The following is a 26,716-nucleotide window of genomic DNA, read 5'->3' as shown; positions in this document are numbered from 1 at the left end:
AGCCTACGGGACGGTAGTGAAGTTCAAGAAACCAAGTCACATAACGGTCACAACCTATCCCTTTTCGACTCCTTCCCATCTGAACATCGACTTACATACAGTAGCACCTCTACCTATCAAATACAGGACCATCACAAGTATACGACAGAAAAATGAAAATCACTCAATAGCGTCCTGGTGAATCAGTGACACCTCGCATTTTCTTCGCGTTCCTGTTCCTCAGCCTGAACAACAAGCTATGACCCTCTCAGCAAACTCATCATACGATACAGCCCTTCAAATCTTCGCCGAACGTGATATGCAGTCGTTAGCTATGGTATGATCCGAACCTCTCTACACACCAGGCTTTATCATTCCATGCTCAGATCCCTACGTTATGAAAGATGCAAAATGGCCAATGCAGGTCTATCATACATCAGGCTCTAATACCTCGTCTGTAGAGGAGTGAAAAAGAACATATCTAGTGATGTTGCCACGTTGCATTCTCTAACCAGGAGTCGAACCCAGTTCGCGCGCATTCTAACCAATACACAAACAGAGATTAAAGACACGGGAGAAAACGCCAAAATAGCTACGTGGCTTCAGCCTCGGTTCCTTGAACACGACTTTCATCGGCGTCTAACTCATGCTCGTTTCGAACATCCCAAGCTCACTCGAACACCGTAACATTCTGTCCTCCTTGCGTGCTAGCTTTATTTCCCGGCGAGACGCCTCACCAATGTCATCCTGTGCACCTCTTGAGGACGAGGCCAGGCTGCTTTGCGGTATAAAACGCACGAGTAATGGGGGCAAATAGTAACTTGCAAGCTATCGCTCTGCCCCTGATCTAAGGGGAGATATTTTGGTACCGAGTACGTCTTCAATTTCTCCTACATTTTGCTATAACTGACCTCTTCAAACAGCACTAAATGCTCGTATCCAATCGCGGATTGATCGAGAAGCAATACGGCCCAAGCTACTGGCACAGACTCGGCCTCCTTCATCCCTTCCCCGACTTTGACATCTACCTTCTCGGCCGCGATCCACCCTCAATCTGTCCTCCTCCACCCTGCAACGCCAACCCCGTATCGAATCTCTCTGTGCTGAACATATTGCAGAGACACCAAGCAGAGGGGTTGTTCATGGGCCCGGTTAGGCTCTTACTGTGTGTCGCTGGGAGGGACGTTCCCCGTATTCACCCAGGGGTGGAGTTCGTCACTGGTAGGATGAGAAATAGATCGCCGGTATCAAATGCGCGTGAGCGATCCCGTATTCATGTATATCGTTTTCCAGTGTCAATATATCAATATGAGGACTCGTACAGCTGACTCTTGAAGGCACCGATCAACGTCTGCGCTTCAGCCTTCGTTGTCCGGCCTAATAAATATTGCACCAAAAATCCACGCTGGTCCTTTGACGCAGCGCTTTTGCTTGGAGTCGAACCAAACAAGAGCGGTAAAGCATGGTAGGTACACGTGCTAGCCGGTACACTATCATGGAGTAGGTGTAAGGGTAAGGACCTCCCACAGATTTAGAACAGGATTACTAAACACGCGAGAAAACAGCACACACTCGACGTCTACTCCGCATCGCACACTGCCCTCCCACCCTGGACGCGCACGACTATCCGACGCGTCGACCTGAACATTATAACAATCCTCACAGACCCCAGGAATGGTGGCCGGGACGAGCACTAGCTGAAAAATGCTACCTATCATGTTATTGAACACGCTCTTGGCTCAACCCCTATGCGTTTGAGTGAAAGCTTCGTTCTGATAGGTTTCTTGGTGGAGGGGTTTCGAGGCAAACGTACCACAGCTCGCGATGACGACACAGATAACATCTCTAGCGCGCAAAGATTAATGAGGATCTTCTCAGGAGCTTTTGCCATTCACAACTTCTGGTTCTGCTTATACAGGAGAATATACCGCTCTGAATCTGTGGGAAGTCCTTACCCTTACACCTACTTCACGGTAGTGTACCGGCTACTACCGTGCTTTGACACTCTTGCTTGGTTCAACTCTCCAAGCAAAAGCGCTGGCACCACAAAGAAATCTTTCTTTTTTTGTTCCTATCGAGGCCTTTCATTGTTCAACCAGACTCGAAACGGAGAGCAAGCGTGATTTGTTTGTGCAATACCGGAGAACGGAGCCTGACGCGGACCTCGTTTTGATCATGGATATAAGCATTGGCCTTGAAAATCAATAAATATAATATCCATCGAATGCAGGACCACCGACTCCGAGTCTAAACTCAATAGCATTTGACGTCAGTACCCCGCTTCGATCCACCTTCGGCTTGCCAGCGTGATGACGATGAACTGCCACCCAGGTGAAAACAGAGAACGGCGCCCAAAAACGCCAGCGGTACCCTCCCGTAATACTCGTAACGGCACAGAGAGGTCGCAGGGTGGAGGACGACAGATCAGGATGGATCGTACTAGCAGATGTCAGAGCTGGGGAAGGGATAAACCGTTGCATCGCATTCCATGCCCGCAACGAGGCGGTGGCCCTATTCAGGGATGAAGCCGCGGGTGGCGAAGTAAGATGAGAGTGGGAGGGTAGTACATGTTGAGTTTGTGCCAGTCGGTTGGGTCTCTCGTGTTGTCTGCTCAATTGACGGGCGTTTGGATTTGAGAATGGGAATGAAGACGTTTAGTGCTCTTTGAGGGAGTTAGGTATAGCAAACAGTAGGAGAAAAGACGCACTCCGCTGTTGCGACTGCAGCCTATTTACGCGTGTAATTTTGCAATCTAGAGTGTTTTACATGCATACTGAGAGATAGTGAGTGAGCGGACTAAAACTACGCATCGACACTAATGCTACGCGGTGCAATGACATGGAATATAACTTATGGCATAAGAAGCAACGGGATTCTAAACAGGACTTAGTCACAGCACTGTACCTGATGGGCATGCGTGATGAGAAGGCCAAACCCTATACCCAATGCCTTAGGCTCTAACTTACAAGCACACTCGCGGGAGCTAGATAAAACCTTGAAGATTGCACTGGCACTGAGAACACTTAGCGCGCTTGCTAACTGTGATGCGCCGTACCTGAAAATCCGGGGAAATCCTTAAGCGAGCTGACAGATATCACCGGCACAAGCTTGGGCAATGGGCTTCGGCCGAAGTCCGTGAGCCCACGTTCCATTGTTCTGAGTCCCATTGTTCGAAGACTCACTTGTTGCTGTGTCTATGAGAAGCCTCTGTGAATCCAAGAAAGAAGTCCTGAACGACATACGCCAGAACTGATAGTTCCATGTGCCTAGACCTGTCGGTTGCTAGAGAACGAGCCTGCGGGTGTCGGGAGAGCACCTCTTGGCATGTGTTTAGCGAGCTCACTATAGAAATGAGACTAAAACTGGGAAGTCCGACTTGGATGCTCAGTAAGGCAGCGGTGGCAACATGCTATGCATGTAGGAGTCTGGGTACTGTGCGACGTTTGTAATTCTAATTCCCCTGTAGTATAAGTAGGCTGGTTACAGTAGGTAGAGGCGAAGTTTCGAGCCCCCGAGTTCCCGTGCATGCGTTGAAGGCGGTACTGTAACAAAGGATCAGTTTGTGACTTCGAGCTGTGCATAGAATTAGCGAGCTCACTCAGAGAAATACAAGATACCCTTTTGATAAGACTTTTGAGAACTTAGTCAGAGTGAATACGAATCAGTGACGCTGTTTCTGTTCTGTTGAGTGTGATAAGTCTGTTCGGAGAATGTGTTGAAGTGGAAATCTGAGATCTGTTCTGTTCTGTTCTGTTCTGTTCTGTTTCAGTCTGTTCCGTGTCAGTTCTGTCGAAGTTCTGTTTCTGAATCTGTTTTCCGAGTGCTTCTGAAGTGTTCTTGAGTCGAGATAACCTGCTGGAGTTAGTTGGAGAACCCCTGCATACAGTTGTGTAGTGAGTGGGCTAAGTCAGTGCTTGCCTGTGGTGTTCTTTTAGCGAGCTCACTAAAGTTTTGGCATGTATTGCCTCTGTTTCTGTTGGGATCAGTGTCCCTTGTGTATTATAACTCAAATCTGCCTTGAAGGTTGCGTCACGCCAGTGAACGACCTTCCTGTAAAAAGTTCCTAGACTTAAGAAGTCATTAGAGAAAGCTTAGCTTTGCTAAGAGCACTGAGAATAAGAGAAACTCTTCGAGATATTGAAGTATAGTTGGATCGCATTAGAAATAATCGCTCCCCCTAGAACTTACGAGGGTGATTGTAGTTTGTGTAGTTGTGTGAGTGTGTGTGTGGGTTTTTGAGGTTCACCCTTTAGCCCGCTCACTATTCCACAGGTGCCCACAGCCAGCCTCTTCACCGCGCCAAGATATTGTTGATTTCCTCCCTTCGATTTAGGCTACTTGCTCCATGGTTTGCTGGATGATCACCACCACTACTCATGTATCTTATACTGCAACAAACCTGGGCTAGCGCTCATCATTAGTGAGCTGAGCGGATTGAGGGGCTTGTCGCAAGGAAATTTAAAAGTGCTGTGTTCGGGCAGTGAGCTTGACGCAATTGAGCTTGAAAGCTGGAGACCGATCGAAACAGGCACGAGTTTATGGCAGACAGTGACGCAGATGAAAGTCGTGTTCAAGGTGACATTGGACCTGAGGCCTGAGGCCTGAAGCTTAGCTTGATTCGCCAAGTAAAGCGTAGAGATCGGATCTCTTGATCTTCGAAGCCCCGGCATTTTCCCAGCTGTTTGGCTCAACGAAGCATGCCAAATAGCATGACATCTGGCCCTGCCATTCCGTTCCGTTCAATAGTACTTATTTTCATTTATTTATTTATTTATTTTTTTGGTGGAGCCTTATGAATCCCACAACTAACAACGTTAGTCTGAGGTTCAAGCTGGTTTTTGAGGAGTTTCACCTCTATTTTAGAGCCACCCCAGGGAAATGTGTTACGCACTTTGTGTGGGGCTCCCATCTTGTTTATGATATGGTATACCCACTAAAACCCTGGGTTGCCTTATCCAATTGTCAGGCAACTTCTCTTTATTTTCTAAACACCCACTCCATGTGTGGAGTACTATTTTAGAGTTTAGATTATGTTTTTCATTTTTCTGTATTTTTACTATTTGGCAGTCTAGTGATAGTCGTTGATTGATGCAGGATACCCAGCAGTTATGGATTTCTACTTTAGAGTGCCATTTTGTTTCATCATCTTGTTTGCTAATTCTTTGTTCACAGTGAAGTCTCCATATTAGAGCAGCAGATTCTGATATTAGAATATGGTATAACCTGTTTTTTCCATGTAGGGGTTGGTTGTTTTTGTTTCGAAATTGTGCAAGACCGCAGGCAAGGATTTTTCCATATGAGATTTGTGGCCATTTGTTTCCAGTTTTTTCCCATAGTTGTTCACATAGTTTCCAGATGATATCTTGTGTTGGAATCTGTCTGCAATCTATTAAAATGTGTTCGAGTGACTCATCTGCTGTACATTTAATGCACGTTGCTCGATATGTATAGTTGGGGATGTTGTCCCAGTATTTTCCACATTTGTATGCATTGTGTATATTTTTCCATAAGAAGTTTTGTATGGTTCTTGTTATGTCTTTATTTTTTATTGATAGCCATATACGTTTATCTGTTGGTAGGTGGCTGCTAAGGTCATTTGCAGCATATCGGGCTATTTCAAGATTAATCATAGTTGATTTACGTTCTTTTGTTATTTTTTGTTGGCAGATTGTTTTATATGTAATTGCTTGTGTTAGACAGGATAGTTTTGCACCTTGAAGGTTCAGATATATAGGGTGTTTGCAGATTTATCTTAGGGTTATCTGTCCTTTGTTGTCCTATTGTTGCTAATTTATCTGCTTCATTGTTTCCAATATTGTTTGCATGTCCTTTTATCCATTCAAAAAGTGTATCTGAACCTCTGTGTCATAACCATGCAACTACTCTTTTGATTTCATAGGCATTTTCAACTCCAACCCATCCTTTATCTTCAAAGTATGAGAGTGAGTTGGTAATAGTATTTATTGTATATTTGGAGTCTGTTCCTATTTTTAGTTGATGTATCTTCGAGGTTTTACATGCTGTATATTCTACAGCATATAGTTCACCTGTTTGATTACTTTGATTAAGACCTGGGACTCTACATGCTATATTCATATTGTTGTCTTTGTTGAACCAGATTCCACTTCCTGCTTGAGCATTTATATCATCATTTAATTGGCATCCACCATCTGTGTATACTGTTATAATATTGTCTTTAGTTTGGTTTGTTTTACATGTTTCAGACAGGTTGTCTTCTGCGGTTGTAAATATACGTAGTGTATCATATATGTTATTTGATGTTGGTAGTTCATGTTTAAAGATTTTTATAGTATTACTGTTTTCATCTTGTGTGTTCTCATTTGAGTCTATTTTAATTTGTTGTCTATTCTTGTTCTGGGGGTTCCAATGTGCTGGTAGATCATTTAAAAGCTTTTTAATTGTTGCTAGACATTTAGCAGAGTTGATGCAGCCTTTCAGTCTATCTTGTTTACATTTGTTGCATTTACATTTATTGTTTGATTTTTTATGGGAGTTGGGTTGGTTTTCTATTGTGTTCATTGCGTCTCCTACCAGATGTATTTGATGGTTATTTCGGAGGCATTTTGCTTGTAGTGAATTATTTATTCTATTGGTTTTTTTTGAAGTTGCGCTGTGGTACCATAGTGGCATTTTACCTTTTGCTTCATTCGTAAGAGTTCATGCATCAATCTTGAGATTATATTCTTTAGCATATTTTGCTATTTATATTAGTTCATTTGAAAGGTTAGTTTTCTTTGTGGTTGTATTCCATGTCTGGAGGAACATATTTGTTTTTGTTTCATCATCTATTTTCCGATCTTTGTATGATACATTCATTGCATATAAGGCATGAGCAACATTTTGCCAGGTTGCATGATTAGAGTTGTTGCATAGCAGTGATTTAAGTGTCATTAATGTAATTGCTTTGTTTCTAGAATGTAGATCTAGTAGCTGTTTGCCTCCTTGGTCTTTTGGTTTATAGAGAGTCTCTAAGCTGACTGGTGGGGATCCTGTACTATTCCACATGAAGTTTTGTATTTTTTTGATGAGGATAGCCTCAATATGGTTGGGCATACCTTGGACTTTTGTTAAGAATTGTGTTCCATTTCCTATCACTAGTTGGATAATATAGCTATGTCCTTCTAATGTTGGGTGGCTTTTATTCCATTGCACTAATGAGTTGTCAATTTTTTCTATTATTGAGGTCCATGGGGTTGCATCCTTGATATGATTTCCAATCCAGCAGCCTAAGGAGCGTACTGCTTCACCATCCTGGACTATATGTATATTTTGAGGTATTTTGCTATCAAAGCTGTTTAGTTGTCTTGATTTGTAGAATGTTTCTCTGAATTCTTTAGTGCCAATTGGTACACATTCAGTTTTGCTTATGTTAAATTTAGCTCTTGATGCTAGACACCATTTATTTAAGATTATTTGTAGTGTGTTAAAGGAGTCAGTTTCTGATAAGTAAACAGTTGTATCATCTGCAAATAATTTTGTGATAAGGTTGTTTACTGATCCTGGAATATGAATACCTTGAAGGTTGGAGTTATGTAGCATACATGCTAATGGTTCAATTGCAATATTAAATAGTAAGTATGATAAGGGGTCACCTTGTCATACTCCTCTAGTTACTATATATGGTTGACTTAGTTCTCCATTTATAATTACAATTGTTTTTGCTTGATTATAAAGTGATTTGACAGTGTTGATGAAGTGGTGGTGGATATTATATGCTGACATTGTTTCCCATAGATAGTCATGAGCTATTTTGTCATATGCTTTTTCTTGATCAAGAGCAATAATTACCCCATTTTGTTCAGATGCTTCAGAGTATTGAATCATTAGTTTAGATAGCATTGTTTGATCAAATATGTTTCAGCCTTTAATAAATCCTGCTTGGTCTTCATGTATTATACTTGGTGCAATATTTGCAAGTTTTATTGCGAGTGTTTTTGTGAGTATTTTATAGTCACTGTTCAGTAGTGTTATTGGACGGTAATTAATGATGTTATTATGATCTTTCTTTTTGTATATTGGGCACATCCATCCCATATTAAATTCTGTATTCTCAATAATACCATATTCTTCAATGTCATTAAATACTTTTGTTAGAGTTTTAATGATATTAAATGCATGTTTTCCTGCTAGTTTATCATCTTTATAGCGTATAAGGAGTGTTTTTGCTAGCTCATTAGGGAGACCATCAATACCTGCTGCAACATCATTTGCAGCCATGTTTATTGCTTCTTGGACTTGATGTTGTTGTGTTTTTTTTCCTAGCTCTTGTTTTTGAGGTTCTGTTATCTTATTTTTGAGATTTTGTGCAATCTTTATTATAGTTTCATTGCATATCAGATCATCTTTGGTAGTAGATATATCTGTTGTTTGTATGTTATTGTGATAGTTTTTTGCAATTTCTACCATTTCTGCTGTCTTTCTTTTGTATATTGGTTTGTCAGGTGGTGAGCTAGGGTCTTTTAGTTCATATATAGTGTCTCTTGGTTTCTTAGTTTTATTTAGATTAATCCAGTATTTACTTATTGTTTCACCATAGAGATGGTTTTTTACTTTAGACTTCATGTTCTTTGTATTGTATTTTTGTTTTTGAAGTTCAATAATTCTTTCTTGAATTAGTGCTGCTGACAAGGTTTTTTCTTCATTATCTAGATTTTTATCATTCAAGGTCCGATCTAGTTGTCCTTCTAGCTGCATTATCTTTTGGGTCAGTTTAGGTACTGATATGCGTGCTTGATTTCTAATTGTATTAGTCATTTGGGTTTTAAATTCTTTATAAAATGTTTGTGCATTTTTTGTTTCTGTTCGATTATTAAATTCCAGTTTCTCTATTTGTGTTTCTAATTCTATTCCTAGATTTCGTATTTCTTCCATCATGCTTTTATTTTTCAATAGATATAATGGCATTGTCCATCTACCATGGCCAATATATGGGGCCTTTAGATCAGTTAGTTCTACCAAAATCATTTTGTGGTCTGTTGGTATATGTGTTGTTTTTATATTCCAGTTTCGACATGAGGAGATGAGTTCATTAGCTATATATATACAGTCAATTCTTGATTGAGATCCTGTTGGTATTTGCATATATGTAAATGCAGTTGAGGTTGGGTTTGTTTCATGCCAGCCATCTTTAAGTTGAAAAAGACATTTAAGTTCGGAGAGTGCATTTGTAGCATTTGTGTTATCATTATGACATGGATGCCTGTCAATCATGTCTTCTATAATATTGGTGTCTCCTAGCATAAGGTCAGGAATTGGAAGATTTTTTTCATTCCATATTTGCAGTAGTTCTTCCCAGAATTGCTTATTTTCAGTTGGATCATTTGGAGCATATACTGCTAGTATTGTGATTGTTAATGTGCTATGCCAGGGTAGTTTTATCATTATTGCTCTTCCTGGTATAATGTTGTAGTAGTTGACATCTTGAATATTTGTTATTTCTTTATTTAATATAATTGCTACACCTTTAGCATTATGTTGCTGTGGATCTGCAGAGTGATATATATGCATGCGTTTGTTGTATATATTGTGGATGTCATTTACATGTTCATCAGTTAAGTGTGTTTCTTGGAGAGCTAGAACTCCGATTTTATCATCACAGAGAATTTCATTTACTTGTTTCCATTTGTTTTTATCATTTAGTACATTATTATGTCCTCGTCCTTTCATGTTGAGAGAGGCAATTTTAATACATGCATGGGTATTCTTTTTAGTTTTATTCATTTGATTTTTTTAAAGAACTTTAGTTCCAGTTGAAGATTGCTGATTTTTTTGGCTTTGTATTTCGTTTTGTGGGTTTAGTAGCTCCATTTGTGGGCTTTGTAAGTTAGTAGTAGAGTGAGATGGCTCTGTGGCATTGTTTAATGGCTTTTCAATTGTAGGAATATTAATATCACTATTATTGTGTAGTGGAGTATTTTTAGAGCACGATGACTCTTTTGAGGAGTACGATAACTTCTCTGATGAGGTGTACATACTAATGTTTCCATTGTTATGTATTAGTTCATTTTCTTCTTGATAGGCATATCTTTCAGGGTCTTTTGAGTTATTACAATATATTTTTTGATATACTGGTGGCTCAATTTCTTCTGAAGTATGTAATCTAGATGAGGTTTGCCTGTCGCAGATCTCTCTCATTCCTTCATTAGAATTGGAATAGACAGGAATATTATCAATCCCTTGGGAGTGGGAGAGGCATATACCATGACCAGTTCTTTGCACCAATTGTAAAGGGGTTTTGTTAATATTAGTATTTGTAGTTGGAGTTTTACAGATCTAGCATCACAACTAGCGACTTTAGCTAGAGCTGGGGAAGATTTAAGCTGGGCTGCAGCATGGTATATCCCAACCTAAATAGGTTACCATTTGGTTCTATTTCATCCTTTCAGCCAGTAGTTAGGCGTTAGGACATATTTTCTAATCTCATTGAAATAGAGTTGAGTTAGAGGGTGTGCATTGTGTGTTGTAGCCATAAGATGTGTTTTACTTATATTATTGGCTATAGTTGGTTGTTTAATATTTATTTATAGTGGACTATTTATGGGTGTGATTGTTGAGCATATAGTTGGATGTTTTTTATTTTTATTGTTAATAGAGTGCTCTTGTTTTTGTTAGTTGTATTTATGCAAAGGAGCAACTATGAGATTGTTCCATGTGCTTGATTAATATATTAATACTTGTTAGTTGCTTCTTTTTTATTTATTTATTTTAGTGGTAGTCATAGTGGCAGAGGGTCGTTGGGCCTAGATTGTTTAATTTGTCATTTAATGTTATCATATTATTTGCTGTCATGTTATAATGGAGAATAGGGTGTCTAGACATATTTTTATTGTGTGGCATGAACTAGAGCAGTCTAGTTATGTTTAATTTTCTCCGACGTTATTGCATTATGCGGCTTTATGTCATTTTATTTTAGTCATGATAGTTGTAGTCCAGCCGTGTCGGAGTATTTTTTCTGTTTAGTCATTGTGATTATGTTTTGAACATTCTTAAGAAATTTTCTGAGGTTGTGTAGGCATTATGGTTTCTCTATGTTGACATGATCATGTTAAGTGTCTTTTTTGCCCTGCATCCTTCTGGGCTTTTAAAGGCATCCACACATTTGTTCTTTTTATCGTATTTTCATTCTGTCTTTTTGATCGTCACTCTCATCTCCATCTGTTTTTATATTTCTCGACTTGTTCGTATGTGCGGTGTCGTGTTTTTGGCAATGAATGTCTGGGTGCAGGAGTTCATTGTATGTTGTTTGGCCATTGTCTGGATTGTACTTACTCGAGTTTGGTTGCTTGGCATTAGGCATGGGTTATTCTTATCTGGCGCAGAGTCTTTTCTTCTCCAGCGGAGCCTGTCGTTTCTAGCTCTGCATCGGTGGTTCCCTTTACTCCACCTCCACTCCCTATCGTTATGGGGCATGCATATCTACAGCGCAGTGGTGGATATTATCATGCAGACGAGGTTATGCTGGTGTCCCGACTAGGGTCTTTGGGCAAGAGAATTAGGCCAGGTGTATCAGTTTCTGTTGCGACCATGGCAGGGGTCAGCATAGTTGGTCGTTTTGGGCATATGCATGGCTCTTACATCTTTTTTGATGTGGTTTTCCCACATTCATATGGTGATGAGGTGATGGTGGTTTGTGCCTGCATCAGAGATGTAGAGGTTCCCTTTGGGCATTGCATTGAGGTTTGGGTTAGGAAGTATTTAGAGGCTGGTGTTTGTTATGTTCCGGGATGGGTTGTTAGGAGGGAGGGGCATATTATTCATGGAACTGTTTAGTAGTGTCATATCAGCATTACTCATTTCATTTGGACATTTGTTTCGACATTATAGTTTTTTATTCATATCTTCGAGATTCAAGCAGCAAGTGTCATTGTTTGGAAAGTATGGTATATAACATATTTTTGGCTACAGGAAACGTGCTAACAGATAGCTTTTTGGATTGTCCAATGGATGGGGAGATAGGTAGGTATGAAAGTATGATACATCAACATTTTAACGTTAGTAGTTCAGGCTGAAGAGGGGGTGCAGAGCACCTCGCGATCCTCTATATCCTCGGCCTCCTCTGGGTGCACCACGTAGGCCCCAGCCTCACCCTCCACGGTTGTCCTGTGCTGGAGTGTGATGGATATCTAGTACTTGCAGTGCTGATGGCTCCTCTTTGGTCTCAGTGGCTCGACTGTTTGTCAGGAGAGAGGGTCCATGCCATCCCAGTATGAGGGGGAATGGGCAGAGTGGGGTCGGGTGGTCAACAGCATAACAGATATTACATCTGTGGTCCTTGGGGTAGGGGATGCCCACACCATGTGTTGCTATAGCTGCATCAAAGGGGAGGGATACGATGAGGTTGCGCCAGGGCCAGTGGAAGTTGAACATGTCCGTGGGGGGTTTAGCATAGATTGCCCAGGTGCGTTCCTTTCGACCTGCGGTGACTATGATGTCCAGCTTTTTGGCTCGGACAGAGGATACGACAACCTCAAGCGCTTCATCAGTTGTTAGGGTAGATGAGAGGGCATCCCGGTTGGTTGTGATAAAGGTCCTGATGTTGGGAGAGTGCCTTAGTGCAGCTCTGACCACTTTGCAGACCCCTTCAGCCCCAGCATCTGTGTCAGGGTAGGTGAGTTTGTGGAGCATGAGGAGGTAGGAGTACGGCTTTGGATTCGTTGTGATGGCAAAGAAGGTGATAATGTCCGATGACCAGCATCGTTGGGATAGTAGAGAGTCTTGCTCGTGCTCAGTGATGTTCGATAGGCAGAAGAGGAAGGGGTTGATGTGATTCTCAGTATAGGGTTCCTTCTCTCCATATGCTTTTCCTCGGGTTAGGACGGGCGGTGACAGCATGATGTCTGGGTTTCCGGTGATGCTGAGGATGGCATTGGTAAGTTTGTCTGAGATTTGAGTGACATGATCCCCTGGAAATGACAGGTTCGCTACTTACAAGTAGCATTTCGGCATGGTGATGTTTGTCCGGCTTGTTTCAACTGTACTAGAGAGGTTGAACCAGGTGGCATCTTTGGTCCAACCTTGGACTTTTGGGAAGCCGCTGGCAGGAGCAGGGGTGAAGGATATGTGGTTAGTCGGTGTATGGCCAGCTGGTGGAGTTGGCTGCATGAGCAGAGGTGGTTGCACGGGCAGAGGTGGCTGCATGAGCGGAGGGCTAGAGGCCTGAGGAGGGGTATCCGGGACATATATGTGGTGGGGGGCAGACATCAAGGTAGTGTCTTCGGTAGTAGGGGAGTGTTCTTCGTCACGTTCAGTGTTGTCTCGCGTGTCCAGATAGCCTGTTGAGTGGTTAGGGTGGGCTTGTGCGTTTAGGGATGTCCTTACCTTGTCTTAACAGTAGTTCGTGCGATGTTAGCAAGTCCACGTTCGAGAAGATGGCTTTGCTGTTTGGTAGGATGTATGTTGGTATTGGCAAGCATAGGGGGTGGGGGCGGTTCAGGTTGCGGGTGGTAAGAGTAACTGTTCGTGGAGGGTATTTGTACAGTGTGTGGCACTCCTGGGGGAGGTTGGTAGTCGTTAGCAAGGGTCACTTTTTTGGTTTGGTCGTTTACTCACTGTCTTTGCCTAGGAGGACAGATGGGCCATGTATGGCAGTCACGTTAAAGTGTAGGCCTTGGAGGAGGGAGGCAGGTTTGCTCAGATATCCTCGGCAGGCAATCTCGTCAGGGGTAGCTATTTGGAAATCCGTCGCTTGGAGGTTAGCATCAAGCTAACGGGGTGTGGTTGTATTGGGTGAGGGCATATTTTTGCAGGATTGGGTCTGTGCGGTGGCTTAGGCCAGCTGTACAGTTGTTAGTCATCATTTTCCTGGTTATCATTCAACTGTTCTGTATGGGGTACGTAAGTTCGATAACTCGCTCGTGCAGCTCGGGGTTAATCCCTTGGTTGAGATATGTAGGTATGGGTAGGGTGAAGCACAGTGTCTTCGGTCTCTAGGTAGAGGCTGTACACGTGATGACATGGGTTCACATGATAGAGAAAGGCAGCACGATGACTGCATTTTTCGTGCATATACTGATGGGACTTCAAATATACACGTATGGTTTTTAGGTGAAGTGAGAGTCCACACGAGTGAGGAAGTATTGTTTCCAGTGCAGGAGTGTAGGCTCTTCAGCGTTCATCTGATCCTTGTTGGTATGTTGAATACAAGTACTCGACCACATGGTGGTTCGAGATCAAGGGTCCCTTACTTATTTTCATTTATGATCTCGTTCTCACTCCGTTCTGTTGCTTCATTGCCTCCCACCTACTTCCTTCTTTGTTTGGGCAACACCTGGTCTGGTGCTGCTGCAGCTACATCTGCTCATCTCAAGTAGCCTGGGAATGACTAAGTTCTCAGTTTCCTCTGCTACCAGTTCAAGCTTCCCGATCTCAACGGTGCACTTGAACGTGTCAGTGTCGCCAAATCCAATCCCACACCCAGGAAAACTGCTGTGAATCAATATCACGACGCCCAAATGACAACTTCTCTCATGAACGCCATCAGAAGAGGAGAAACACATGTGTCTGGCCAAGATGACGATGACAGGATGTGAGAATGAGAAATCATACTTTTATCAGTGCTGCTGCTAACGAATATTGCGCTTCTCTAGGTACTAATGCGGAGGAATCTCTCATCCTCAATACTCAATCGCAAGCCATCCCTGAACCCAACTTGCCTATTCATTCCCTCCCTCCTGGAATCCTGTCAAAAATATTCCTCCTCACATTCGAAGAAGATCCATATTCCATTCTCACAACCAGGAGTCCATGGCTACTAGGGAGAGTCTGCCGCTGGTGGCGAGATATCGCTTGGTGTTATCCCACACTGTGGTCATCTTTTAAAGTTAACTTGCCATGACAACAGAGTCGAACAGAGCAGCTGGATGTTGAAGTAAGGATACTCCAGGAGGCGCTACACTGGGCCAGGCAGAGCGGACTGTCCATGGACATTGATGCAGATATACTTTGCCATGATCGCGCCGATGCCATCACCCAGACACTGTTGCAGCATGCGCCACAATGGGAAAACATCAGACTCTCAGGCCATATGGTTGATATTTGGGCCTGCCAATGGTCACGATTCACTGATTCCTCTCCTGCCCATTTTCCCTTACTGAAGTCACTTCACCTGGATGCTCATTTTCCCAAGGGTCTCCACGCCACCCTCAGCATATTTAACCACGCACCCATCCTCAGACACCTCTGATTTATAATTCTAATACCCCTACCGATGCATTTCCATCCAGATAAAACACCCTTTCCTTGGTCGCATCTCACACACTTGCACTTGTCTGTCTTTGAGAACGACGGTGCCACCCGGGGGGCCATCATCAAGGTTCTCCGTCTCTGTACAAACCTTGAAGAATTAACTGAGCAGAGTGCACTCCACTTGGAGCAAAATCCCATTTCCCTGCTGATGCTCCAGAAGCTCCATTCGTTGACTGTCAAATCATTTCACTTACTCCAATGCCTCGTCTGTCCGGTATTGGAATACCTATCATTCACCATGCTGCCCGAGGAACCTGGGCCATCAAGCTCGCTCCTATTATTTCATCAATTCATTGGATGTTCTGGGAGTCAGCTGCAGACTCTTGAGATCCGCATAACTGAGGACTCCATGGAACCAGATCAACTGTTCTCATACCTTCCCCAGCTTCGCAAATTAGGTCTCTTCTTTCTGGAAGACAATGACAAGGATCCGTCAAGGTTTTTCAAGTGCCTCAGTGATACAGGTGCAGTGCTCCCCAGTTTGTCTGACCTTGGACTGCATGTAGGCAAGATATTCATGTGGGATGAGTCTTTGGTTGAGATTATCGATAAGCGATGGCGAGATTCAGGGCTGTCTCGGGTTTGCATTCAGTGTGATGAAGCTTGTGTAGGGGAGAACGGTGACCAGGCTGCTCAAACCTTGTCATGCATTGATCATCTGAAATCGTTGAAAGCAGAAGGATTGGATATCTCCATCTTGGTTAAAGGAAGTAATGGTGAGTAGATCCTTTGGTGGTACTTGCCGTTGCTGACGTCCTTTCTGTGCAGAGATTTGGTATGACCTACTCGAGGACGATGCTCATAATAATGTTCTATATTCCACTGTCTATTGAATATTCAGCTTTTACTTTCTAATCATAGTGTATATATCTCGAAATCATGTCGACGGGGTTTCGTTTCATCTCTACAGACTCCTACAAATTCCTATGCCATTGCTAACACCAACTTATCATCGCCCAGTGTGTAGAGTTCAAAATCCTAGACCCAGGAACATCAAAAACCTGCTGTGAACCAACATCACGATGCCAAGACGACAGCCGACAGTGTTATGGATCTGCCGAAATCTGGAGATGCGAGCACGAGGCGAGGAGTGATGATCGAAGCGAGGTATGATTAATTAGAAATGATGTACGTTGTTAGGGAATATAATGGATTCCGGCGAGGGTTCGTGAGGAGACCTGAGAGGTCCAGTTTGCGAAATAAAGGAAATCAGTAAGTGCGAAGCAATTACTGAGGGAAGTGGCCGGTAAGCACGGAGCAATTACCGATATAGAAAGCCTGTAAGCGCGAAGCTATTACAGGCCATGGGTGAAGGCAAGCGCTAAGCGTAACCTTCGGGTTGGTGTCAGAAAGCGCTAGACGTATCCAACGAGTTGTTCAGCAAGCGCTAGGCGTAGCTGAGGGTTCATGCAGTGAAGGTGTCCTGAAAGTGGTAGATTGGTAAAAGCTTCCTAATACAATATTACCTACAAGTTTATATACTAAGGAAAGGATCAAGTCATTATTATTCTACAATGCTCCATAATATTCTAGTATTAGTAAGAAGAATAGAGAAAGTAAGAGAAAATAAGAGAAAGTACGAGCGAGTCACTACTAGGGCTGAGAAGGCCGAGTACGGGCATGTGTTGACTCATGCACCGAATTAGTGGATACCCAATATCCATAACAGACAGCCTCCCTCACAAACCAGATTTTACGGGTCTCCGTTTTTGAATGCGCTCACATCCGGGTGATCTGTCTGAGTTTGGATGCCGATGAAGATCTCTGTTAGTGCAATGGTTGGCATACATCGCACCCTGGGATCGATTCCCTCAGAGATCATATACATATAGGGAAGCGTTTTTGTTGTTTCACTCCTGCCAGCACCAGCTGGATATGAATCAAGCGCTGGATATAGATTGTCACAAAAGGAAAAGCCCCTCCCCGATTCTCGTATTTGCAGCCTCAGGTACGTGGCCGTCTACTCAGGAGTACGGATAATCTCCGATCTGACATCTACATTGTACTCCCTCCTCAGTCTTGACCGGCACATCCTATATTTGATGAGAGAAGGGTGATACATGTGAAGATGAGACGAATATCAAAGCTTGTACGAAGGATTCGTGCCACCCAGTCGGAATCTTTCTTGGTATGGTTCGTAGGCACCGGGTTAGGAGCATTACGAAACCGAGTACGCACAACAATCATTATCCCCCCGTCACCAAGACCTCTGCAAAGCGGTAAGTAAAACATGAACCCTCGAATGATATGGGAAAACTGATCAGTCGCGTTTGCTTTTTATTTCGCCATACAGGTGCGTTGGGCGATGTAGATTGAGCATCATTTCATAGGTGTTCAGAGTAAAAATAAATTACTCACCAGCGAAGTTGGTAGCGGTGAAATTGAAGACGATTCAGCTTTTGAGGGGGAGAGAGAGATTCAGACAGATTGTTCTCACTGCCGACAAGGATCGACTGGCTTGGGAATGATGTGTATTCATGCCGTGGGACCGGATGGGTTTACCGAGGCTTATGAACAGTAACAGGTAAGCAAACATGAACGATCAAATGATGAGAGGAGATTGATCAGTCGTGTTTGTTTTGCGTCATACAGGCGTGTTGGACGATGTCGATAGAGCTATCATTTCGTAGGGGATAGAGTAAGGATAAGTACTCACCAGGAATGTTGATGGTAGTGAGCATCAGAACTGAATACGAGTCTTTCGTCCCATCCTCCGATCGTGACCTCCCTCGCATCCACAACAGCATAGTACAGGTTAACGACCTCATGTCTACTCGGGTGTTCATGATCCTATGGGCCGTGAATAACTTCCACTTTGATATCTGTGTTCCCCTCCGCAAGGAATATCCTGGCTCCCTCAACGTCCTGGACCTGTATTCGATGATGAGTGAAGGGTAACTGCAATGGGTCCTGATGACCTGTACAATTTAGTGCCGTGACCAAAGCGGATGCCACCCTCTCAAGGATTCTTTCCCTGCGTCGAGAGCTTCAAAATACATGTCCATCAAGCACTGGCTACGAATAGAAAGCGTGCACCATAATTATACGTCCCCTCGTCACCAAACGTCCCCCCTGCAATAGAGTTCAGTCCAGGTAATAAAAATGGGAGATGAACAAAAAATAGGTCAGTCGTGTTCGTTGCACAGACACGTCGGGCGATGTCGATAGAACATCATTTAGTAGGGGAGAGAGTGAGAGTACTCACTGGAGTGAAAACGACGGTGGGGATGGTGAAAACATCAAGAATGAGTTTTTGAGGGGGGGCGAACCTGATGGATGATTTTCGCTACCGACCGTTCCGAGTTGAAAGATCTGACTGACTCAGGAATAATATTGTATGTTCTCTGTGATTCCCAACTTATATCCGTTGCGGGACCGGGCGGTTTGCGAATATTTGATCCCCGTGTTGATGAGTCATTGTATTTGTGAAGGAAGGGCGGTGAATGGTATTTTTGTTTCTCCGTCGACTGAGAAAACACCAATACGGACGTACGAACTCATCACATGCTCTACACCACTACTCTCCTGCTCCACACCGTCTCTTCTATGGCAGGTTCTATGCCAGCACATGTACAGCCCTGCCTCGTCTTTTATCTTCTCCATCATCATACGAGATGTTGTGAAGGGTAGTAGAGAACTCTCCTTCACACCTACATTCAACCTGGCCACCTGGCAGGCATCCTAGGACCTTCTAGCCCTTCCATATCAAGCTCGCAGTCCCTCTCTCTGGGTCATATACCACATCTACAGATACTATAATACTTGAGCTCTATCACTGCAGACGCTGGAGGAGTCTGCTGTCATCCCTTGTTTGCACCCGCTCAAGGGAAAGTTCTATCACCTGTGATGCCAAGCTAGAGAATGACGAGTTCGCTGATATTGGAGTTAGGCAGTGGATCGAACATAATTCATTCGAGCAGCGGCATGACTAGGGTGAGTTATATATACTTGGATCTATCTCCTTTTTACATTAACCCCGTCTCTGGGGGACTAAGTGCATATGATACATCTTTCTTCTCTTCTTTCATCTCTCGCTTGGGTTTGAACCTCTGGCTGGGAGGTACGTGGTCTAAAGCAGGAGTTTTCATTTCATTGCCACTCCGCAATGCAAAACTCAAAGTCTTTTGGATGATTTCGTCAGTCGGGAATCGAACCCACTGGCAGCATGCAAAACTGATGTACCACAAAATCGACTGATTCACACTGCTTTCTTTCACCTAGGAAATATGTACCACCCGACTGAATGGTGACTACACAATTTAAGATGTGTCCTCTCCATAGAGCCTGATACGAAACTCACGAGCCTACTTTTGTCTTCTTCCCCTACAACAATGAGCACAGGCACTGTGGACCGAGCTCAGAAAAAAAAGACGCATCTGTCCAGTGTACAACTTCAAGAGGTCGTCGAAGTGGTGGCATTCTGGCTGAGAGATTTTGCCATGGGTCCTACGCCACAGACACATTCCCTATCGCCATTATGAGCCTTACATATCGTTCTTGAGCACCAGTTCTGACAGAAAGACCATCAACAAACATCTTCCCTCTCTGCTGGGCTTATGGCACGTAGCAAGTCCACAAAATTGACCTGCACTGTAATACACGCTTGAATGGAAGTTCGATCGATGCGGAAAAAAATGATGAAAAACAATAAGAACTTGAACAAGAAATGAAAAGTTGCCTTCACCTGCTAATAACATTCAAAAATAAAGAAAATACACATCCTTGATATATAAGCGGGGAAAAAAAACTACTGAGAAGCAAGTCTGAATAGGAGAGATCAGCACGTATAGCATGTCAAAAACTTCAGAAACTTACCTGTAAGTTCTGCAAATGGGTATAAAGGAGGAAAGTCTGCATGAAGCAGACCGAAGTTCCAAAAATTGAGGCTCGAGACAGTAGTCTCGAAGCCTACCACGACAAATACTGCTGGTCAGGAGAGATAAATTAAAGAGACAGTGCCCAAAGTGCCATGCTGAGATGGACAGGAACCTGAAGACAGAAACAGAGAGCCAAGCTCCAGTCCAGAAAAGCGAAGTTGGCTGCCGAGAGATCATAGAAGAGATAATTCACTAGCGGTCAAAATGTCAGTCCAAGCAGCAAACGAATGAAAGCAACTTGGCTTACCTCCACCAGTGACCCTTGTACTATACACACTGTTCGCAAGGCGGCACCGAAAATACAAGGGGCAACAGGCTGCACGAGGATATACATGTCATTGTTTGGAAAGACAACCAAACGAAGTGAGAGAACAAGACAAGATTTACATGACGCGACAGGCTGCGCATTGATATACGAGAATAGATTTGGCAATACAACCAAATGATGATTGCAAGGGACATAAACTCGAATGATCGTCAGAGCTGTCGAAGGATATACTTGTGGTGTAGAACAGAGTCCCCAGTTCGTCCATGATCTGGCCTATGTCATAATAGGCCATGGAGAATATCTTCGTCGATGGTTGTTTGCAACACTAATAATCGTCCGTGAGTGTTACGGTGTATTCAGATGGGTCATATTGCATCTAATAATCAGATCAGAGTGGTGTAGAAGAGAAGGAAGCAGAATGCTTACTTTCACAAATGTGATGTGAAGGTGTAAATGTGGCTCAACAAAGATTCGACATGAAACGGCGGATATCGTGCTTCCAGTGGCATAGCTCAGAGGACCATGACAGAGTTTCGGGGTAGTGTGGCCTATCAGAAGAAAGTCGCCCAGATTCATAGCGTTTGTGTCAGATGCATGCCAAGACTGATAGTTGATGTACGCCATTGTTGAAGAGACGCTGAAAGCCAGAGATTGAACAAGCCTGATCATGAGTTAGTGGTCATATTGTGGCGAACCGGTCATGAGCGACTGACGAGGATCATTGATGTCGAGTATATACTAGTAAAGGCACCAGGTGCATAGGAGTGGGTTTGCTGGGATGGTGGTGGGGAAGAGAAGAGAAGAGAAGAGAAGAGAAGAGAGAAAGAGTAGGGGCCTTTTATAGGACCAATGTTTGTGCCACCAGAACATACCAGATCTAGATATCAATCAGTGGACAACGGCAAGCTGTGATAAGACGAGTCATTCAGCGTCCAGTCATCGCCCCCAGCCTGACAGGTCGTCCCGAGCATGCATTCGCCCAGTCACCGGAAGATTTATACTCATTCTTTTCCTCAGGGCCTCCAGTTCCTAGTAAAGGCGGAAAATAAACGGACGGCAAATGAATGTGAGGCACTGAGGGATAAGGCAGGGCTAATAATTCCCGATCCTGTTAATAACATGTTATTTAACATCAGGTCACGAGAGGGTATTTATTCACCAGGTTATTAACAGTTAATAATTCTCTTGTGAAATAATGCGAATGACATGCGAAAAAAGCGATTTCTAACAAAGAAATAACCAAAAACTGGTTAAAAATTCCAGAATTGCTTGTAGAGTGACTCAATTGGCCTTGGTATCATCCCTCTGACGTGTTTCCAGACACTGTTGACAAGACTCCACGTCATTGGTAACGCCGGAAATTGCGAAAACATTGGTGCAGCACCCGCTTCTGAAGTTGGTGCGGGAAGAAGGGTCAAGATTCATGCTTCTGGTCCGATCCTGTAGCGGGTGATAGCGAGAAAATGTGTAGTTTTTTGTGCATGGCAAAGTGTTAATTATCTGGCAGTGGAATGAGTCGGCACAGCGGCCATAGGAGCCTGATTTATTCACCTTTATTCACAAGGTGCGTTGAGGTCCCTTGTTATTAATGTGTTAATAACAATGTTAATAAACCGATGTTAATTAATACTGATTTTTTAGCCCTACCTTACTGAGGGAGGTCCTGGCGAAAGACGTGTTTTCTATTTCGGGATGTCCAGCATCTAAACTGGCACCGCCTCGCCTCGTGGCTAACCTCTTTCGAAAACCGATGACACTTACCTGTGCACAGATCCTAACCACCAAACTCGATGCCCTCGTGGAGACCCTTTCATGCAGCGTAGTGAGGACTCTAGCGTGGATTTCTCAAATCAGGTATTACACATGGATTATGACAAGGAATGTACTATTCTCCTCCAGATGTACTCCCTTGTCAATCGCCTCCTGGATGTTGGCATGTCCTGTATTTGATGAGGGAACGTAGTGCATGTGAGGATGAGGTGGGAAGCGATACTTTGCCACGTACACGCCTTTGAGTTTGAAGAAACACGAAGGAGTGACAAACACGGCGTCCACACCTCACCACTGTACCGTGCCATACCATACCACTTGTCATGTGTCGGTACCCACCACGGGCATCACCACCATCACCTCACCTAAACACGACTGTGCACCTCGCATGTCGGCTACGCTTCCCGCCGAGTCACCTCTCATCCGAGTCGGGGACACAGCTCACCAATCCTGCACCCTCCCACATCACAGCCCAACACCCCGATCCTCGTCTTCTCATACGGCGGCAGTAATTTGGATGTTCAGTCTCATGCTCGTTTCGAATGCATCACGCTCCCCTCGAACACAATGCTCTCTTCTCTTCACGTGCCAACTCTGTTTCCTGGCGATACACCTCTCACTCACTTTCATCTGAGTCGGGGCCAGAGCTCATCAATTCCGCAATGCCATTCCGTGCAACGAGACCAGGCTGCCTGTGGTATAAGATACACCGGTGGGATGGCCCGAGCTGACTGAGAGCAGAGATGAGGATATCAGATGATGATTCTGTTTTCTACGATGCAAAGCTACGATCTGACTACTGATGCTGCCAAACAGGCCCAAATAGCGCATGGATCCCTCCGGCCATGACAGGATACCCTACTACATGTGCCCCCGTCAAAGAACGAGCAGCGTCCTCGACGCTCACTCGTCAGCAGGCTGCTCCTCTACATCCACATCCACATCTGCGCCAGTTGCCCTCTCTTGTTGCTCTTCTCTCCGGAGTCGGCTTTCCAACTCTGCCTGTTGTGCTGCCAATCTGGTACCTTCTCTGGGGATGAAACTACGCAAACGCCGAGAGCTGAATTCACCCTCCAATGTCTTTCCATCAAGGGTTTCGAGCCGGTACAAGTTTACAATTCGCTCTCACACATGGAGTGGCACTGACCACTTGGGAATTAGTTTCTTTTCTGTTCTGAAGGTGTAGTCCATGTCACTTCTGTAAACCTGGACGAGCTGACCCTTCTTGAAGACAACCTCCCTTGGATGACGAGCAAGGACTCTGGCGTCGAACATTGTTTTGCGCTTGATAGCGTGTCACACAATGCTATCGTAGCCATCAAGCTGCTGCTGGGCTACAAAAGCCAGATGGCATTGTGCATCATCTTCGCGAAGCACTGATGATGAATTTTCTAGTGTTGTGGATGCTGTATTTACCATCATCCCCAATAGAAGCTCTTTTGGTGTGTATTTCAGCACCGGCAGGATTCGTGAGTTCAAGCAACGAATGGCCTCGTCAAGATGATCTGGCCATGATCTTGGTAAGTCCGCAAATTTATACCCTTCTGGCAGGTCCTCCCCCAGCTCTGGAGCACACAACCGCTTGAGAACATGCAGCAGGAGACGATTTGTGCCCTCCACAAGTCCGTTCACCCATGGGGAGTATGCTGGGACAACATGGTGCTTTACGCCCCACTCTGTGCAGAAATCTTTGACTTCGTGGTTTTTGAAGTGCGCCCTGCCATCCATCATGAAAGTTTCTGGTGGAAGAAAACCATGAAAGATGCTGTGTAGCCCCTCTTTTGTGGTCTTCGTGCTCCCTGCTGTTTTATATTTGAATGCCCATGCATGTTGTGAGAACATGTCGAGGTACAGCCCAATTGTATGGTAACCTCCTTTTCCACTCGAGAGTGAGAGATAATCCCCAACTATCAGTTCGAATGGGTGCCTTCTTGTGATGGGCTGCAGTAATAAATGAAGGTGAGTACCCCCAAAATTCTTGCACCGAGAACATGATTTGATAGCCTTTGTAATGGATTTGTCTAGTTTCGGGCTGCAGATCCTGTTGAGCAATGTGATCTTGACTGAGTCTCTTCCCCAGTGACCTCCCTTCTCATGTTCAAGGCGAGCTAGGCTAGTAGCCTCTTCTCTAGTGACACACTCTACTCTCGGTCGTGCCCTCGGTCCAACGCCTGAGCGCCAGAGCTTTCCGTTCTCTATTGCATAGTTAACGGCTCGGTGCCTTGCACGCTGTTTTGTCCGTAGACTTCCCGTGATCTGGTTGTCCTCTAGAGCTTCCACCACCTGTTGAAATACTGGCTCGTTGTGGAATCTCTTCCACAACGCTGACAGCTCATGATGATTAACTGTAAACAGATCATGCCTGAGACCATGTGAGTGCTCCCAATCTTCACTGACCGTCCATTCACTGCCATCTCCAGATTCTCGTGGTACTCCCTCCCAGGTTCTGCTCATGCCATCTGCCACGACATTTAGTTTGCCTGGCACATGTCAAACGTCAACGATATGATGAGCCAGAATACCATCTCTCCACCTGGCGTGGGCTGCATTCATTTTTTCGCTAATCAGCACGTCATGTAGAGCCTGACAATCAGTCTCTATCTCGACTGGGTACCCCCAGATGATGTCCGAGAACTTATTGAGGGAGAACTTCAACGCAGGAAACTCCAATAGGAAAGGCTTGTAATTCTGCTCTGATGATGATGTTCTTTTAGAAGCGAATGCGATAGGATGTTCTTTTCAACAACTTTCCCACTGGGTAGGACCGTTTGAAAGCGTTGTGTGAGGACGCCTGCGAAGCCTTCTTTGCAGCCATCTGTGGTAACAATAAAATGACTGCCATTGCACCTTGGACTTTTCAGTACTGGTTCCGATGTTAGCACTTTCTTCAGGCTGATAAATGCCTTGGTATGTTCTATTGTCCATCAGCCATTTAACTCGTGATTTGCCATGGTGCGTCGCCACACCAACTTTGAGCATTTGGGTGGAATGTTGACCTCCTTTGTAAGGTCGCGCAAAGGTCCTTCAATCTTTGCATATCCCCTGATGAGATCTCGAAAGTGTCCTGTAATACCCAAGAATGAAGATAGGTTCAATGCATCAGTAGGCTGTTTCCAGTTGATGATAGCTGTCAGCTTTGCGGGGTCAGCTGTAACACCATCTGGTCCGACTTTTGCTCCTGCAAAAATGCCTTCTGTCACAAAGAATTTGGACTTGCTGGCTGATAGTGATAATCCTGTATCTCGAACTCGTGTAAGAAGACGTCTTATCTTCTCCATCATCATTCCAAAGTCGTCTGACGCTGCAGCTCCATCATCAACAAATAGCTCCATTGTACCATCGGCGATGAGATCGCTCAGTGTTGTTGCTGTTAGATGTGCAAATGTTGAAGGGGCCCTGGTAAGTCCAAAGGGCATGCACAGATACCAGAAGTAACCCTTTCCTTCTACGTAGAATGCAGTGTATGGTCGGGATTCCTCTGCAACCTCGACAGCGTAGAAGCCAGATGCAAAGTCAAACAAGGACAACCATCTGTGGCCACTGACGGCTTGCTGCTTTGCTTGCATGTCACCTTGAGGCATAGGTGCGATTTCTGTTACTTTATTAACCTCTCGGTAGTTCTGACATATGCGCCATTTCGGTGGTTTTAGTAGGTCTGTTTCAGCACATGGGGGAGGTCGTGATGGTAGATTGAATGCTGGTGGTAAGCCTGCAGCGAGACATTCATCATTGACCTTGTGCTGAAGTTTCTCTAGTGATAGCCCCTTTCCCTCATGAGCTTTCTGTGCGAGCATTATCGGAGATACACATTTGACATCACTCGGATTGCACTGTTGGATGATCCCAGCTGCCTGCATTTTGTCGATCTTTTCATGTAGGTACTGTCATTGTGGTGGTGTTAGGGGGCATTGATGAACCCGCTTTGAGAATGATGCATCTTGTGGGATGTTGAGATGATGTACAGCTCCATCCACCCTTCTCACTTCGCTAACTGAAAGTGCGAAACAGTCTGCATAGGATCTGAGGAGATCTTCAACCTCTGAGCGCTGGGTTGCGGTCAGGTCTGGTCCAATTTTTATCTGTCTTAACACCTCCTCAACTCGTTGTGGTTTGAAGGTGCCATCAGCACCTTCATTTCTGGTGTGGAGAGGATTCTTTGACAGGCCCTCAACATGAACTTCAGATCCTAGGTCACCTTCTATGTTGTGTGAGTCAGACACGATGCAAACTGGGGCAGGATGGCAAGCTTCCCTGGAAGGGGGTGCGTTACCTCCCCCTGATGAGCTTGAACGCCTTGCCATTTTGGCTTCTGTCTGCTGTCGCCTTGTTTCTTGAACAATGCGAGACATATTCAATCATGCTCTCCATCTGTACCATCTTTGTCTTCCTGTTCCCTTAAACTCATGCCAATATTGACACCATTCAGCTCTCTTTGCCTCTCATAACCGATCTTCAGCTTCTTCCTGTTACAATTTTCCTTTTCTTTTTCTTTTTCTTTTTCTTTTTCTTTCTTATGCAATACTGCTTACTCGAACATGCGATCACTCACGGATGTTTC

General features: G+C 44.2%; 6 protein-coding genes across 6 annotated transcripts; 1 reads left to right on the top strand and 5 right to left on the bottom strand.

Annotated features, from left to right (window-relative positions):
• Positions 1-4,862: 4,862 nt before the first annotated feature.
• EV420DRAFT_1278577 (uncharacterized protein) lies at positions 4,863-5,609 on the bottom strand (the record flags this gene model as incomplete). Its single annotated transcript, XM_060468093.1, has 1 exon — positions 4,863-5,609. The coding sequence occupies one exon, from the start codon at positions 5,607-5,609 to the stop codon at positions 4,863-4,865; it is 747 nt and encodes a 248-aa protein (XP_060324094.1).
• Positions 5,610-5,844: 235 nt separating this feature from the next.
• Positions 5,845-6,651, bottom strand: EV420DRAFT_1278574 (uncharacterized protein; the record flags this gene model as incomplete). Its single annotated transcript, XM_060468091.1, has 1 exon — positions 5,845-6,651. A coding segment is annotated over one exon (807 nt), but the record flags the coding sequence as incomplete, so codon positions are not given.
• A 231-nt stretch (positions 6,652-6,882) lies between these two features.
• On the bottom strand, positions 6,883-7,539 carry EV420DRAFT_1222370 (uncharacterized protein; the record flags this gene model as incomplete). The annotated part of the gene is made up of 1 exon (XM_060466471.1): positions 6,883-7,539. A coding segment is annotated over one exon (657 nt), but the record flags the coding sequence as incomplete, so codon positions are not given.
• A 942-nt stretch (positions 7,540-8,481) lies between these two features.
• Positions 8,482-9,720, bottom strand: EV420DRAFT_1278575 (Endonuclease/exonuclease/phosphatase; the record flags this gene model as incomplete). Its single annotated transcript, XM_060468092.1, has 1 exon — positions 8,482-9,720. A coding segment is annotated over one exon (1,239 nt), but the record flags the coding sequence as incomplete, so codon positions are not given.
• Positions 9,721-12,081: 2,361 nt separating this feature from the next.
• Positions 12,082-13,200, bottom strand: EV420DRAFT_1649869 (uncharacterized protein; the record flags this gene model as incomplete). The annotated part of the gene is made up of 2 exons (XM_060478370.1): positions 12,082-12,853; positions 12,929-13,200. The coding sequence occupies 2 exons, from the start codon at positions 13,198-13,200 to the stop codon at positions 12,082-12,084; spliced, it is 1,044 nt and encodes a 347-aa protein (XP_060324090.1).
• A 2,281-nt stretch (positions 13,201-15,481) lies between these two features.
• Positions 15,482-16,076, top strand: EV420DRAFT_1649868 (uncharacterized protein; the record flags this gene model as incomplete). Its single annotated transcript, XM_060478369.1, has 2 exons — positions 15,482-15,959; positions 16,012-16,076. 2 exons carry the CDS (start codon positions 15,482-15,484, stop codon positions 16,074-16,076), a joined length of 543 nt encoding a protein of 180 aa, XP_060324089.1.
• Between the last annotated feature and the right edge of the window lie 10,640 nt (positions 16,077-26,716).

This window comes from Desarmillaria tabescens (assembly GCF_030435595.1).
Source record: "Desarmillaria tabescens strain CCBAS 213 chromosome Unknown EV420scaffold_67, whole genome shotgun sequence".
NCBI lineage: Eukaryota > Fungi > Basidiomycota > Agaricomycetes > Agaricales > Physalacriaceae > Desarmillaria > Desarmillaria tabescens.
The sequence above is the reverse complement of the archived record's forward strand: the minus strand, read 5'-3'. Positions and strand labels throughout refer to the sequence as shown.